Genomic DNA, 16,972 nt, shown 5'->3' on the forward strand with positions numbered 1-16,972 from the left:
ATCATCTTGATGTAGAAAAAGCACTTGATAAAAGTCAGCACCCTTTCAATATTGGGTGGCGGGGTGGTGGAAACGCTTAGCAAATTAACCGTAGAACGAAACTTCCTTATTCTGACAGGATACTTACAAAACATACTGCAGGCACGACACTTAAAGGTAGAGTGTTGGAAGTATTCTCTCTCAAATCAGAAACAATATAAGGATTCCCATGTCCATTAAGACATGAAAAGGTAAATATGTAAAATATTGGGAATGAAAAAAATGAACCTTTATGAATATGATATAGTAATTTTATCATGGAAAAATCTGAGAAAATGTGAACAAATTGTAAAAACTGATGAGATAAATCAGCATGCTTGCTAGGTGTAAGATCAACATATATAAAACTCAGTTCCATTTCCACACACTAGGGACAATTGGAAAATAAAACTTAAACTTTCTAGAAGCTTCCTTTCTCTTGATGTGAAGTTAGTACTAATTAAAAGTCAAATAGAATATCTTTTTTCCAAGTGTTTTTCTCTAGAGTTTCTTGAATTTTCATTGCTGTTTTGGCTTTGCTATTTTCTGTTAGTAAGTAAAACACTTTAGATAATGTTCTGTTTCTGGTAAGTAGAAAACTCTTTAAAATAAAACCTGGGAAACTTCCATGTTGCAGCTCTTACTTTACTTTTGATGAACATAAATTTTCTGCTCACTGAAAGTATTATAAATGGACAAAGTGATTTTTTCAGTTGGTTTCCTGATTTCTGGACGAATCCATCGGCACAGTATATTCATCTCACCTACTCAGCTCCCCTTTAGTGAATTCAGAAGGGTTAATTCTTCACCTGCTGTTTGCTAGGGATTAATTGGCAGAGAGCAGGGAGGTCCAGGATCCAGAGACGATATAGCTATATCCAGGGCCACCAGGCTTCTGGGGAGACCTAGTGATGGGCCACAGAAGGAGGCACTAGGGCAGCGCGTGTGCACGTGGGGCATGCATATCCCTGCGGACGGGTGGTCAGCGGCGGGAAGCAGGCCCTGGTGTTCAAGACAACCAGCGGAGAAAAAAGGCCCAGGTCTTGAAGGCCCGTCAGCCCTGAGTAGAGTCCCAGAGTGTCCTCAGTGTAGGACAAGGCATGGTCAGTGGAACAGAGCCCATTTCCAGAACTGGAATTTATGGTTAAAAGTGGCACAGTGCCCTACTCCGGTACTAAACCACAGGGTTCACAATCCCATATTCTGCCATTGTGATTGAATCAGGAGCTGGGTGTTATGTGGCCTCAGTGTGGAGTTTACTGCAGAAGCAGGTGGCCAGGCAGAGAAAGGTCGGGTTGCTCATCACCGCTAGCGTGTGGACGCTCCCGCAGCCGTGCACGAGGACTGGGGATTGCAGGCTGGTCCAAGCGTTTTTTGTTTGATACAGTTTTAAATTTTCAGTTTGGAATTTTATATATATTACTTAGAGTTATGAGGTTAATCCATAGAACTTCCATATATCTTTCACCCAGTTCACCAACTGTTAACATTTTATTTATTTGCTTTATTATTTTATTTTTATTGATTTTATTTTATGTATTATTTATCTTTTTAACTTTATTTATAGATTTGCTTTATGAGCTCAGATTTTGCCATATTCTCTGTGTTTGCCACCCTTGCTTCTTTCCACTCTCTGTAGTGTTTTCCTTTCCTGAACTATTTGGAAATACGTATCAGATGTCAAACTTCTTTCCGCATAAATATTTCAGTGTGTAGTTCCCAAGAACGAGGACGCTCTCTTACACAACCATGGAATGGTTATCAAACTCAGGAAAGGTTACATTGATATAATGCCGTATAGTCTAATGTAGTCCATACTCAAATTTTGCCAAGTTTTCTAATATTGACCTTTATAATAATTTCCCTCTATGATCATGCTTTGGCATTTAGTGGTTGTATCTCTTTATATCCTTAACTTTTCTTTGTTTTCATAACGCGTTTCTTAGCCTTTTTTGTTTTTCATGACATTGACATCCTGGAGGAGTAGAAGCCAGTTTTGTCAGGTATCCTTCAGTTTGGGTTCCATGTTTCCTCACGATTAGATTAGGTTATGTCGTTTTTGCCGAGAAATACCACATAAGTGACACTGTGCCCTTCTCAGTGCATCAGATGTGTATTTTTTATGAGGTACTAAGTAAGACATCAATAAAGATGATTTTAATACTGTCCTTGGCCCCAGAGAGCTTAAAATCTTTTGAGAGAGGGGAGGCGCCCCAGAAGAAGCGGGGATGAGTGAAGGCTCAACACGACGAGAAGAGCGTTCTCCGAGGTTTCCGTGTGCTGCGTGACGAGCTGTCTGCGGAGAGGAGCTGGCTGGGACTGTGGTCGGGTGGGAGAATTCCCCACGCGAGAGAGTGAGCCCTGGGGTGCGCTGCCGCTGACAGGTGGCCGCAAGGGGAGTCTGTGCACGTGGTATAAAAGGACAACTGTGAGGTGACGGTGTCAGGAAAAACAATGAAGAAGATGTTGGAATAGGCCGGCATCATACTGGGATCCAGTACTGCAGAGAAAAAGCCCTTAGGGTCACTCAGGGCATTTGTGGGACCAAAATTATCGACCATGTTTGACTTGCTATAACAGTAACGGCGTTTTTGTTATGTTCTGTGGAATAGTTCCCATGATTTTTCAGAGTAATGATGTATTTATCAAATTCTTCTATTGATTTCTCCAAGGGAGCATTTTCCATGTGAAGAAGGGGTGTGGTAGTTTTGTTTTTTGTTGGTTTGTTTTGTTTTTAATACATATTTGAAGGAAGTACTTTGGTGGTCATATTCATGCTATTTGGTTGCTAGATTCTAATTTAATTGCCCATTTTTAGAAAGTCTTTTTCGCTAGACTGTTTCTAGTCACATACATCTGGGGACGTGTTATCTTATATACCAGTAGGGAATAGGGTCTTCCAACCTGTGGCTGCTTGTCTCGTGTGCTGGGTCAAAGGTAAAACTTATTTCACAGTACCTGGCATTTCTGTGTTGTGCGAATTACATTTTCAGCATGATAAGAGTTCTTAGTTAGTCCATGTCAGCTGGTTTGATAGCATGAACAGGGATCCTAGAGAACGGAGTGAGTCCTGCGCCGACTCCAGGAGTCCCGAGGACACGAATCTTCTGAAAAGCAGTTTGAAATTTCTTTTCAATCCACACATTTGGAGGGCGCAGAACGGGCGCTGCTCTTTCCTGCTGACATTGTCCTTAATAAATCGCATGGAGTTTCATGGTCTTCCTTTTTTTGCCTACTTGTAACTAGGTAATGATACATAGAATCATCTCGTAGTTTGCAAATAGAAACTAAGCCTCCATACACGTCCAGAACTAGGGTTCTCACATGGCTGACAGTCCCTGTTTGCCTTTTTTTGGGAGGAGTTTTGAGGGGAGGACATAAAATGTGTTTTTAAGGATTTTAACAGAAAATGTCTTGGCCGGTACTGTGGACAATATGAATACTTCACAGTGATCAGTTTGACTAGGATGGTGTGACCTTGCTTGTGGCTTTAGCAATCATTTCTGATTAATTTTAAATGAATTTAGCTTCGTGGGCAGTATTCTGAAGAATCGCTTCGAGTTTTGAATCAGGAGACCTCCACTGAGATCTTTAGGTGTTAGGTGTTGGCGGCAGAGTGTTCTTTGACTTCTTGATTTGAACCTTCCCGTTCTTCTTAATGTTAAAAATACATTCTTCGAGCTAGACATAGCTGATTGAGGTAGTATCACTTGAGGAAATGTTTTTACTTATTATTTCGGTGATTTGAGAACTCTTTAAGGGAGGTGAAGCTCCGCGCTGGAATACAGCGTTCTTCACGTGCTCTGCTTGCTGTGCCATCCGCCCTGAGTTTGTAGTTTTGACAATAGCCAGTGCTCTTTAGCTTTCCCGGGACTGTTCATGTGGCCTCTTCCCAAATGTTTAAAGTTTTCAAAAGGAAATTTGTGGGGTTGCTACTCCTGTGTTTTTAAACACGCTGCGGTATTTCTGTTAATTTTCCTTAAATATAGTCATTCACATTTCTGTCTTTCGAGTGTGTTTCATCTTGAAGATCTCACTATTTGAAACCACAGAACAAAACAAAACTTGCTGTTGTCTCGGCAGAGCAAGGCATTGATCTGAAGCCTCCAGCAGCTCAGCTCCGCGGGTTCCCGGCCGCTGGCTGTCTCGGATCCCCTTTCTGAGGCCCCACTTCCCTGCACACTAGCTTGGTGTGCGGGGAGAAGCTGCAGTCTGTTGGCTGGGCTTTATTTACGGAAACAGCAGGGTTGAGATTGATTGCGTTGAGAGACAGTGTATGGATGAGGGAGGGTCACAGCACATGCTCAGTCCTGTCAGTGTGAGGGGGAAGTTTCTGCGTTCTGCGTGAAGGCTTAGGTCATAGCACAAGCTCAGTGAAAGCTCTGTGAGGTCTCTCAGACTGCATGTGCCTCCATTTTGAGTTGCTAGAGTGGAAAAGGGCAGAGTTTTAGCAGTAAGTAGAGGTTCAGGGATCCAGCTAGACTCACCAGAGCCTCTGTTAGTCATGGATGACCCATTCAGCCCCTGCAGGTAGGCTAATCTTCCTCTGGCCTCACCGAGACAGTGATGGTTTTTGCTGCTCTTTCTCACTTCTGAAGACGTTTATGAATCATTTCATCATTCATAGTGCATGTTCCTGAGAGCCTGTAATTCAGTCCTGGCTGGCCACGTAGGTGGTGTTGCGAGGCGTGAAATCAGAGCTAAGGATGGGGTCCACCTGGAGATGCATTAAACCAGTGGAGAACGTTGTGGCTCCCTCTGTCCCCTGCCCTCTTCCCCTTTCCCTCACCTCTTCCTCTCTGGGTCTAGTTTTAACCTGAGCCGTGCCGGGTGCCTGGTGCCGAGCATGTTTGCCGTCTGGCACCCGCAGAGCAGACCTGCAGGCTCCTGGGTTGCGTGTGGCTGATAGGGAATGCCTGGGCCCCAGAGCAGCTCTGTTTGGATGTTTTAGGGAGGGTGGTAGGTGGGCAGCTATTGGTTGCTTTGAAGGTGGGTGGAACTTGCTTTGATTGAGAGCCTGTTTGCCAGAGCAAATTATAATTCTTGTGATCTTTCCTGAAGTCTGAAAATGAAATAATAGCGTATAGATTTGGACCTATGCAGGGATTATGGTTGCAACAATATCACTTTAAAGCGGAATTTTTTAAGACATGAAAGGTTATGATACACCAGTTTCTATGTCCATTGCTTCAAAAGGAAGCAGTCCTTTCTTCCTTTTAGAGCTTACAGAAAATTTGGCAATTAAAAGATTGTACTCAGTGACATTGTGTTACAGATTGAGGTTCTGAATATTTTGTTTATTGTTTCCTTTAGCAGAAGATGGCATTTCTTGTGTATGTGTATTTTGTTGTGTGACTTGTGAATTCTATAGGACAGGAGTAAAAAGAGGAGGTAGGTGATGCCTACTAAGGTAGAGGCATTGACTAGACCAGGTTTCACGCCCACTGCATGGTGGACCAGATACTCGTCTTTTCTGTGCGGGGGCTGATGCTCCTTGTGTGTCCTCTTTGCAGACGAGGCTCAGACGGATGATTCTCACCGTGGTCAACTCAGGGAGCTGGTCACAGAGATGGATTTGGGGCAAGTTGGGTTCTTACCCCATTAATGTTAAGTGAAGTTTTGAATTGTAGTAGTCGTTCCTCTTTCTTTCCTCTCCCCTTCTTTCTTTTGATGAAGATTGGAAAAAATTTTGAAGTGACATTTAAGTTTTGTGCATTTGTGAGGATGAAAGGAAGCAGACTGTAGACAAACGTACAACTGAAAAACTCTTAGGATACGGTAGAAATTTATGTTGATAGCATGGAGGAATTCTTCATGTAAACTTTGTGTTGTATAATGAGACCACAACCCCCGGGCTGCAGCCCAGTACCGGTCCATGGCCTGTTAGAAACTGGGCTGCACAGCTGGATGTGAGCAGCGGGTGGGTGATTAAGCGAAGCTTCATCTGTGTCTGCAGCCGCTCCTCAGCGCCAGCATCACCGCCTCAGCTCCGCCTCAGTCATCGGGCATTAGATTCTTATAGGAGCACCAGTACCTGGTGCCAAAAAGGTTGAGGACCACTATTGTATAATGCGCATATGGAGCTGTGCATGGCCAGCTCTTGTCAGACAGGAGGCCCCTGGTTTTGATGGAAAGTTTTAGGAAAGCTAATCATGAATTGTAGACACTGAAATATTACTGAAGTATGATCTGGCTTCCAGTAGGTTCAGTTTTGGGATTGTGATTAAGGAGATGATTTATACAGGGATAATTTTGGGTTAAGGCGTTTATTACTGTTTTTTAATCTTTTCTTCCATTCACGAGAGAGCTGTCTTCCCATTTTGATCACTTAAACATTGCATTTGGGAGGTTTCGGCAGATACCCACTTGCTCTCACACCACGTAGCAGTGCTTCTGGAACTTGTCCTCTTTCACTCTATTTAGAAGCACATTTACTCTTGAAAGTCTAAAATTGTCTTTTCTTAGACTAGAGGAACCGATTCCATAGACTTGGTGGCTGTTCACACGAGGGATTCTCGCAAGGACTAAAGTTTCAGATTCGTTTCAGAAACCGTGTTAGGTGAGATAGGAGAGTACTTGTTCAGAAGACAATGTGAAACTGCCTTCTGCTCTAGGATCTTTAATTCTTAAACTTTCCTTTTTTTTTTTTTTTTTTAAACTTTCCTTTTTTTTTTTTTTTTTTTTTTACATTTGGCCAATAAAATGTGAACAAGAAGCTGTACTTGTAGCTGAATCAACTCTACTTGGGTTTCTCCCCCTTGTCTGGCTTCCTTGGTCTGGCCTCATACAAATTCATATTTGTGGAGCTTGTGTACAGTTACCTGTTTAGATGGTGAGGTAGTTAGTATGGTGATCTGTGAGACCCCTTTGTTGTTGAGTCGAATATCTATGTTTCAGATCCAATAAAATATGTCACTAGAGCTATGTCTTGTGTAGTATGCACATGTTCTAAATTTTCCTGTCTTGGGAAAATATTTTTAGAGTGTTCTTTGCTGACCAGCCATCTCCTGGTTTAAGGCTTTTATGCTTGTCTAGTGGTAGAGGTAAAGGAACAGCACGTGGGAAATCAGTCTCTTGTTTGGTGAAGTTGTCTAGAGTCTGTGTAGCTTGAACATTGAAAACATGCTGGTTCCATTTTAGCTAATTGCCCCCCTTTTGTTGAACTTCAGAGTATCAGGAGGCATTGGTGATTATAGGTAGATTATAGGTAATATGTGTTTAAAAAAAAAACATAAAAGTTCACCAAAATTTTATCCTGGTCGTAGCTTTTCTTGTCATTATAGTAAAATCTTGAATCGGAATCTGAGGTTCAGCCATGTCTAAGTGTTTTTTTGTCAGCATGAATTTTGCAGAGCCTGCGATCTGTTGTCAGCATAGCTCTTCTTTCGACCACTTTCGAGACTCGTCCGGTGTGTTCCGTGGATCGGAAGAGGGTACAGCTAAGGCCTGCTGCGCGGCGCGTCACTGCTTCTCTAGTTGTTCCTTGTTTTTGATCTTTTTCTTTCTGAATTCATTTTTCCTTTTCCATTTTCCTTTTGGTCATTACTGGACTGAGTTGTCTTTTCACCAGAAAGATACTCGTTCTAAAGCTATAAGACTAATGTCTGACCGAATGAGAGAAAAAATAGAAAATACAGGCTAACGAGAGATATGAAATTACATGTGTGGTAATGAATCTACTTGCAAATTGATAATCTGTATCGAGCAGTTTCTGATAGGGAGGTTACAAGTTCTCGAACATAACTTTAAAGAAAAATCTGAAAGAAAACTAGTCTCATGTTGTATATTCTATGATACTTTGGGTCTAAGTTAAAGCAGCTTATTTTAATTCATTTGGAACAATTAGACACTGTTTCTCAAAATTCTTTGAACTATACATTTATTTGTGACTATTTGGTTGATTGTCTTCCCCATTAGATTTTAAGCTCCTGGGACATGGACCGTGCCTGTTCTTGTAGCCTCCATTCCCAGCAGAGTGCCTGACCAATGGGCCTCCTGCCTAAATATACTGAATGAATGAGTGGCATCTGTGGTAAGGGAAAAGACTAGATTTGGAGTTAGATGGTATGGGTTCACATTCCACCTAATAAGTGACGTCGGACCAGCTGTGACAATGGATAAGTTCTTTCCCTCGTCTGAACTTCAGTTTTCTCATGGGTCATAGTGTTCCTCATAGTTGTTAATAAGATTGGATGAAAACAATATGAAGTGTTTGGCACATAGTTGCTCAGTGTATTGTTATTAATTCAAAGGCAAAGTCTACAATCTCTTGTAGGTGTGGTTAACAACACCTGTATTTTTTGTTCAATCTGTTCAAATAAAACAATGTTAGGAAAGGTGTTAGGAATTATGGTAGATTAAAATGACCAGTATGTTTAACTGCCATTCATTGCTCTTCCTTTTTCTTATGCTTTTGGGGTGTTTATATTTTTCTTGAACTTTTTTAAAAGAAGTTTACTCGCATGTTGTGTAACATTTGGTGTGTTCAGCATTAAATGTTGTTCTTTTCTTACCACTTTCTTTAATACAGTGGAAGGAGAGGGTGTGTGTGTGTGTGTCTGTCTGTGTGTGCGAGCACGCGCGTGCCACCAGGGCTGCTGCTGCCCCCCCACTCCCCTACCCCCCGGCCAGATTCTCACCACTACACTGAGGAGGAATAAGGCAATGGTCATACTTTTAACAGCATTTTTCAGAGACTTCCCAGTGGGAACAAAGTGGCATTTAAATGTTCATTGTAGACACTCTTACTTGATCCAGAGTCCCTCTTTTTCTGTTCTCGTTTATGATGTAGTTTGAGTTCAGTGTGCAGAAATCCAGCATTATTTCTTATCAGGAGATTGGCTTAATCTTCAAATACTGCTGCTTTATAAGTTATTTCTGTCATGGTGGGATTTAAAAATAAGTCTGTTTTCTAAAGCATCACGTGTGTGTGGGTGTGTGAGCATCACGTGCGTGGGGGTGTGTGTGAGCACCACATGTGTGTGGGTGTGTGCGAGCATCACGTGTGTGGGGGTGTGTGCGAGCATCACGTGTGTGGGGGTGTGCGAACATCACATGTGTGGGGGTGTGCGGCTTCGTGGTGGGCTGTGGTCCTTACAGCCATTTCCTTCTTTGCAGCCGGTGACGACAGGAAAGCCCACGAGGAGCCTGAAGCGGGTGGGGCCCTCTGCCCAGGGCTGGTGGACTGCCTGGTACTACTTAATGTGCCAGGGGGAGGTCAGACAAATAAGAAATTTAGACAGTGGGGTAGTCATTGTAGTGCTTTGAAACTAGGTCTTTTCTCACAGGTTATTTAAATTCTTTTTTACCATTTTTTCTGATATTAAATATTATTGTGTAGAGATCATATTTACTACATCTTGTTATCAGCATGAAAATTCTTCCTATTCATACTCTGCCAATGCCTAAATTCTAAGCCCGGATTCTAAATTATACTTAGGGACCCTGTGAAAGGAAAGTTGCTTCTGTGGCCTGGAATCCTTAGTAATCAACTTACTGTGACCCCTGGGAGGAGCACCGTTCTCCCTCAAGCTTTGGTTTCTTTTATCAAGCTGGAAGATTGGATCAGACGGCTCTAAGGGACTTCCCTCAGAGAAAGTTTAGAATATTGTGATTCTGGATTTGGGGGGAACTTCAGTCTTGACCTTTGCATTTGTGTATGAATTTGGAACATGAACTCTTTCAACTGTTGACCGATTCTCTTTTCCTTTTGATTATTTTGAATGACTACTGAAATTTTTTTCCTGCTGAGCAGTTTATCAAACCTCTTTCAAATTAATTTTGCTTAGAGGGCTAGTCTTCCACCACAGGTTACTTGACTTAATTTTGCAGCGAAGTGCTTAGTTGCTATCACTGGCTAAACAATAACTAAATTAAAATATTATAGTCATTTATTCATTTAAAATATATTTAGTGAGTGCCAGTGGGCTTGGGATGTAACAGGGAGCTCAAAACACACTTGGTTCCTACCCTCGTGATGCTTTTGGTCTAAAGAGCAAGAGGACCATCGAAAGAAATAATTACACAAAATAAATATAAAATCGTGACTGGTAAGGCCGAAGAAGAGAGAGGTGGAAACGTGTAATAGAGGGATTAGCTCCTGTTCTCGCTTATTGCCAGGACTTAGAGCTAATAATAGTAATGACTACTGTGCAACAGGAGCTGTGCCTATTTCTTCCTGTGGATCGTCTTTTATTTTTATAGCAACCTTGCAGACTAGCCCTTAAGGACTTTGTTTTGTAGATGAGGAAACTGGGGCTCAGAGAGATTGAATTATGTCCTCAAGGTCACACTTAGAGCTAATAAAACCTTGGTACTGAAATTTTAATCTGGGTTAATGTGACTCTGAAGTCTGTGCTCTACCCCCATACTTGAGCATCTAGACCCAAGTGTGTGTGACAACTCTTCTCTCTCAGTAGTGGCATACCAGAGACATGGGACATCCTGGTAGGATATACAAAGCACAGTGATTTTATTCAGAGTTAGGGAAAATATTTTCTGTCTTAGGATGAGTGAGTATATGTTCTGGAAAAGAATACAAACTTTACATGGACTTTTAAGATACTATGTTAGACTTTAAAGAAATTTCAGACTGTTAAAGAAATATGCGTTCATGTTGGACAAATCGGAGAAAGCCTCACGTCGTCTGGTCTTCCTCCTTATCAGCCTCATTTTCATTCCCGCCCACAGCCCTTCCACAAAGAAGTGACTCCAATAAATTGCCTTTCTGTTTGCCTAAAATTTGGTATATTTCTTTCTGACCCATAGACCATTTCCGTGGTCACTTTCCGAATGAGCTCATAAGTAGAATTCCTTGTCTACTTTCAGTTGATTTCATGTCAGTCTTCCCACTCAGCTTAATACCTTGTAGAAAAGATTAAGAATTATCTGCTCTTTGAGCATTGCGATCTGAAGGACAGGTGAGGGAAGATTGCACAGTGATTTCATTCACACGTGACACCAGCCACGGAGCAGGGATCTCACTTGAGAGTTATCAGACCCGGCCTTTTGGGAACGTGCCACAGGCCACACTGCTCTTATGGTCCGTGATTGGGGTGGTGACCAGGTCTGGGTTATGATGAGAATTCACCCAGCTCCTGTAAAAGGCCTCTGTTCAGCCAGGTCATGTCATTTCCCCTGGACCCCATGTCCTCATCTCTCTCTCTTCTTCCCCCATAGACGCAAGTCCTTGCCTTAAGCAGTTACCATGATCCTGTAGAGATACTTGGGTGTCTTGAGCGAACGTTTGCAGACCTTTGCGTCCCACACACCATCCGCTTTCATTAGGATGAAGAAGCAATTTTGTCCAGGCTCCTCTTTCCAGCTGGTGCGCTTCTCTCAAGGAGTACCCTCACCCCCCCACCCCGCCTCCCCCTCACACACACACCATGTCTGGCCAGCCAGCTTTCTCATCTCCTTTGCATAGATGCTTCTCCCTTTTTGATATTCAGTTGCAGGCTTCCTGCTCCTTTCTGCCCATCCCCTGTTTACTTCTTAGACTAAAATGTTTCCATGGTAACAGGTTACTTTTCAAAGGGAACATCTTGTCATTTTATTTAATCCACTGCAGCTGAAGAGGACTGAAATATTAAGTTGTAGTTGCCATGGATACTGCTTTGTTACATTGGTTTCTTTTGTATCAGATTTCATATACAATGAATTTCTTTCTCTTTTTTTTAATACTCAAGGAATAAACACAATGACTTACCATTATTCTTGTAATTTGGCTTGTGGGACTATTTTTTCATATTCCAAAGCAAAAATTTGCAGAATAATGGCGACTGAACCTCAGCTGTTTTGAGAAACATATATTATTTATATTAGCCTCATAGAGAAAGTCCTCCTTGCTGGTGAGGATGGTGACAATTCTTTTTTTTTTTTAAAGTCTAATTCACGTAAGGATATGAGTTACTAAGGATGTGTTTACTAGGATGGCCCATACCAGAGATTCTTAGTAAACACAGAGAAAAAAGAAATACGTGATTTGAGTTAACTCCTTGAATGATTTAATTCCTTGAATTTCATTGCTCATTAACTGTGGCATTCTTTCTTCAGTTACCTGTTCTGCTTGTCCACAGTATATTTTGTGGGGAATCGATTTGTCATTTAATCAGCTGTTCATATGTCTAACTTTCTTTCTTATCCTTTGTAATATGTCACTTGGCTAACCTCTTCTTTTGTCTTTTTACAAACTTTGAATTTTTTACATGCACAGGAAGTTGCAAGATGCATCAGAGTGCTCCCATGCATCCTTCCCTCCCTTACTCCCTTGCTACATTGTGTGTGACTCTGATGCAGCATCGAACCTGGATGTTGGCATTAGTACAGCGTGTGTACAAGTCTGGGCCATTTCATCACGGGCGTAGCTCTGTGTACCCACCACTGTGATGCAGATCCAGCCCATCATCACAAAGATCTCTCCACCCTACCCTCTCCCTCGCCATCCTTGCCATCCGGCAACCACCGCTCTGTTCTCTTTGTCTATAATTATGTCATTTTGATAATGTTATATAAGTTGGCCTTTGCTTCGATAGGTTTTCTTTTTTAACATGATTTCAAACTTAAAAAATCTCTTTTTGATCATTTGGTCTTGGCTTTAGTGCTTGAAATGAACATAGAACTGAACTAGAGAAAAGGATGTGGCTTCTCATACTGGTTCTATTTATAATTAATTTTGTAATTTCGGTTTAGTAATTTAATCATTCTGCCTTTGGAGTTGACTAAACTTGATCGAGTCTGAATCCTGTTTTTCCACATGTTGGCTGTGTAACTTTGGGTAATTTCATAACCTTTCTTAGCTTCAGTTTCCTCATCTGGACAGGTAATAATGGCACCTACTTTACAGGGTCATCCTTAAGGTTAGATAAGAAAATTATATAGAATTTTTTTAGCTTGAAATGCCTGGTACATAGTAAATGTTCAGTGTATATGTTAATTTCTTTATTGATGTTATAGTTAGTACTGTTATCTATAAAGTGGAGATACTACCTCATAAGGTTGTCATAGGAATAATGAAATAATGTGTATCTGTCATAGAAAGCACTATTATTTTGCTTGTGTTTATCATGTAACTATAAGATATCTGAATTTGAGATACTGCAGTGAAAACCCTGAGGCAAGGATGAAGGTGTATATAGATGTGTCCTGCATTATCTTGCTGCACGACTTCCACCGCTGGTCTCTTATTTCATATGTAACATCCTTTACCTGGCCTTGCTGAGATTTCCTCTGTCCTTGGTCTGGATATTGCTTCCTCAACTGATGACCACCTTGGCTTTGCCCATACCTACTGTGTTAATTAAACAGTGCTGTACACGAAGCAGAAACTTCTTGTTTAAATACAAGATAGAATGAGATCTGAATTTCTGTGAGTATCACTACTAATACTTTCATTAATATCAATATATAAATTAAATGAATTATTACATAGAAATGAGATAATACTATAGAGCACCCAGAACAGATAGAAAGTACTTAAATGTTAGCTATTATTGCTGATTGAAGGATAAACCTGGCATCTTCTAGATTAGGGACCTTTGGAATTTCAGCCTCCAATATTTTCTAAAAGTTCAGAATGTTTCATAACCAGGGCTCCTCAGAGTGTGGTTTGTGGACCCATTATTAATTTAATCAAATCTCAACCCTAAGGTGGTCTGTCTTTGTCATGTTCTTTGGGAAGTGATGATATGGGAAGTGACATAAATTCTGCTACATACCAAGGGACATGGTTGTTTGTTTGAACTGGAGCTTAGCTAGCCCCTTTTTTCATGGCATTCTGTTTTTACTTGAAAGAATAACTGACTGACTTGGGTAACTGGCAGGCACTTTACTGAAAGTGGATGAAGTGAGCCTACCATTTCAAGGAAAACAACTAATTGTATTTGCCAGTGCTGAACTTTGGGCTTCCAAGTTAAAATTTGAATTTTAAAAATCTTATACTCACTGCTCCGAGCTTGGCAGCTTCGGTGCACTTACTGGCTTTCTTTAGAAGACGGGTGGTGATATTAAAGATGTGCTCTTTAAAAATTACATAATGAACTGTGTTGATGTTTGGAAGATGTGTAGAACTTAGCGAACTAATATTTTCCATCTAACCAGTGTGTGACATTACAGAATCGTTTCTGGGCAGAAGATCCATCCAGAGACTAAGACAGAATAATGGATTTTAATGTAAAAGAGTCCAAAAGATCATTGATAAAATTTTAGACTCATGTTGTGCACAAACCTTTAAGGATTAACTTAGTTGTTGTTAGGGTTTTGATGTATAAAAAAGAATATCTATATTTATCAAAAAGATATTAAAATATTCTTCCATTCTCCAACCATGTGTATGAGGCCTCATTTTCTTCATATACTTTGGAGAGTGGCAAACATATTGCAACGGACTGGATGTAAAAGCAGACATGAGAATCCAGCTGTCTTCCACTAAAGAAATTTGTGAATATGTAACATAGTGCTTTTATTTTCACTATAGTTTTTGTTTAAATACAGTTATTTTTCATAAAACATGTTACACATGTTAATATGTAATGAGCTTATTGCAATAAGTAAGTAAATAAATATTTTGAAATTTCTCAAAAACACAACTTCCTTAAAATGCTCATTAATTTGAGGAATATAAAGGGGTTCTGAGACCCAGAAGTTTGAGAATTGTTGTTACATATGAGGGAAATGTAGTAGTCAGCAGATGATCATCAGGTATTTTCTACAAGCTATTTATTTCATTTAAGTAAGAATTCCTGGTGAGTTTTGTCAAATTTTACATTTTAGTAGTCCAGAGCTATTCATGCAGCCGAGGAACTTTTAATTTGTTCTGAGTGCATAATAATGCCATGTAGGTACTCTGTTAGATTCTGGGGGAGAGGAAAAATGAATTAAATCTCAGTTCCTGTACTCTAGAAGCTTACAGTCTCAGAGTGGGTGAAGGTAGGAAATGTCCAAATTAGTCATAGTAGACTGTTATCCTCTCATAGCATGGTATGAAACACAAAAGGAGCATTCAGGAAGAAGGGAGCGGTGAGGCAGCAAGGGAGGAGCGTTTAGTTTAATGCAGAGTTCAGATGCTGTCAAAAGGAGGGGAGGATGGTGATTGTTCTGTGCATCTCAGATACAGCTGGATGCTGGCAGTTTCCCCTGCAGCTACTTCTTGTCTTTCATCTTCAGTTCATATTCTGACAGCTTTTCTCCCGGGTGCATCTAGTTCTCTCTAATGGGGTGTGTTGCTATCTGCTTTCTTGTATCTTGGACCTAAAAAGTTTTTCTGCCATTTATTCTGTATTTGGGAGTTCCTGGACCTGGTAGCTAATGCCATTGTCCACTTATGTAATCTTGCTCAAAAATAACTTTGTAAAATTGATTTTTAAATAAGCTTTTTAAAAGTTCCTTTGTTTTACCTTTATTTTGTGCTTTTTAACCCACTCATCTTATTAGTAATCTTTGTGGGTATACATATAAAAGAGAGAAATCGTTTCTAGTCAAGGCTCTTGAGCCTTCCAACACATTTTTTTGTCTTACTTGTCTCATTATTAGCAGTGTGAGTCATTATTGGCCTCCATTTTCACACATATAAGTAGAATATATGTAGTTATATTCAATGAGGTATTTGGTGGTTCTTATCGTGTTACATTTTTTAAGTAAATATGATATTGGCTTATTAAACATTAAAATTAAAAAACAAAAGAAAAAATAAGAAAAAAACACAAAAATATAAAAGAAAAAAGTATTAAAAATAAATGAACCAGGAATGTTTGTCCTGGAATTATGAGGGACTTAGCAGTGTATGTAACAGTAATGGGGAAATGCTTTCATAACTAACCACTTGAGAACCTTGGCATAACATAGACCTTCTAGAAGAACCTGAAAGTTGAGCTCTGGGTACAGTTACTGGATGGGCTGTGGCTACAGCTTTCTGAGATGATACATTTGGCTCGATGTACATGTAGGCAGGCAAGCATTTGGAAAGTATTTAGAAATAAAGGAGAGAGCTTTTGGCAGCCAGTTTTGTTCACAGTTACGAAACAAAGGGACAAGTTGGAAGGGAGATGGTAACGCTGACTGCTTGTTTTTCCTAAAGAAGTACTGTGGTGAAAGTAGCCTCCTGGCCTCTGATTCCTCCACCTGCCTCCTAGAGCAGCCTCTTGTAACTCCCACGTAACCCTACCAGAACAGTCTATCTTCTAGTGTCTGTCTGCAACATACTATTTGCCTGTTGAGGAAACGAAGATAACTTATATTTTGAAGTCAGCACTTCGTGCCTTTCTCCCTGTGCAGCCCCCGCTCTGAGCCCGCGCCTCTGCAGGGCTTTGTCCTGCTTGGCCTCTGCTTTGCCCCGCTGCTGTGCTTCCTATCTCCTTCAGAGGTCTCTTCGGAACTTAACCACTTCATGGACTGTCTCCTCTTGAAGCCGACCGAATTCTGGTCACTCCCCATTTCATTTTTGTGCTCTGTTTCTCCTGAAATGTTTGGCGTTTATGAATGGTGTTTGGGGCGGGGGGGGGGTGGTACCGCCCGTGATAGACGGAGAGGAAGCTCACGACTACTGGATACACAGCTGTCCTTTCTGTTACTCATCTCCCGTCCTTTGTCATATCTACCGTCTGCCTTTGCCAAAGTAAGACTCTCGGTGAGAGAAACTGTTGGATTAAAAGAAGAAAGTGCTGGACTCAAGGCCTCTGAAGGAATTAATAGTTTTTCATAATTCATTTTAACAACTTCAAACGTGGGGTTATCAGATCCACGGGAGGAAACTAAGAGATGGTGCTTCCTCTTTGGTCCTTTGCTGCTTTATTCTGCTCTTCAGTTCAGTCCAAGTCAACAAGTACTCATCGAGCAGCTGTCACTGGGTGAAAGTCTTCTGGGCAATATTGACAATCCAGCGGTCATGGTAAACACAACACAGACTTGTCACTGGGCACAGAAAGGGTTTTTTCTGATACTGTAGATAGTCGTGACTCAG

At 40.9% G+C, this 16,972-nt stretch overlaps 1 protein-coding gene across 4 annotated transcripts in view; it reads left to right on the forward strand.

Moving 5' to 3' along the window:
* RERE (arginine-glutamic acid dipeptide repeats) overlaps positions 1-16,972 on the forward strand; it is a 366,623-nt gene that overhangs the window by 233,946 nt on the left and 115,705 nt on the right. The window contains exon 1 of one of the 4 annotated variants that reach the window (XM_023535612.1): positions 4,232-4,548. The exons of the other annotated variants lie outside the window; for them this stretch is intronic. Within the exon in view, the coding sequence (XP_023391380.1) occupies positions 4,523-4,548 (26 nt within the window). The 5' untranslated portion in view covers positions 4,232-4,522. Of the gene's footprint in view, positions 1-4,231; positions 4,549-16,972 lie in introns of those variants that run through there. 4 annotated transcript variants of the gene reach the window in all.

The sequence above is a fragment of the Pteropus vampyrus genome, unplaced genomic scaffold, assembly GCF_000151845.1.
Source record: "Pteropus vampyrus isolate Shadow unplaced genomic scaffold, Pvam_2.0 Scaffold142, whole genome shotgun sequence".
Lineage (NCBI taxonomy): Eukaryota > Metazoa > Chordata > Mammalia > Chiroptera > Pteropodidae > Pteropus > Pteropus vampyrus.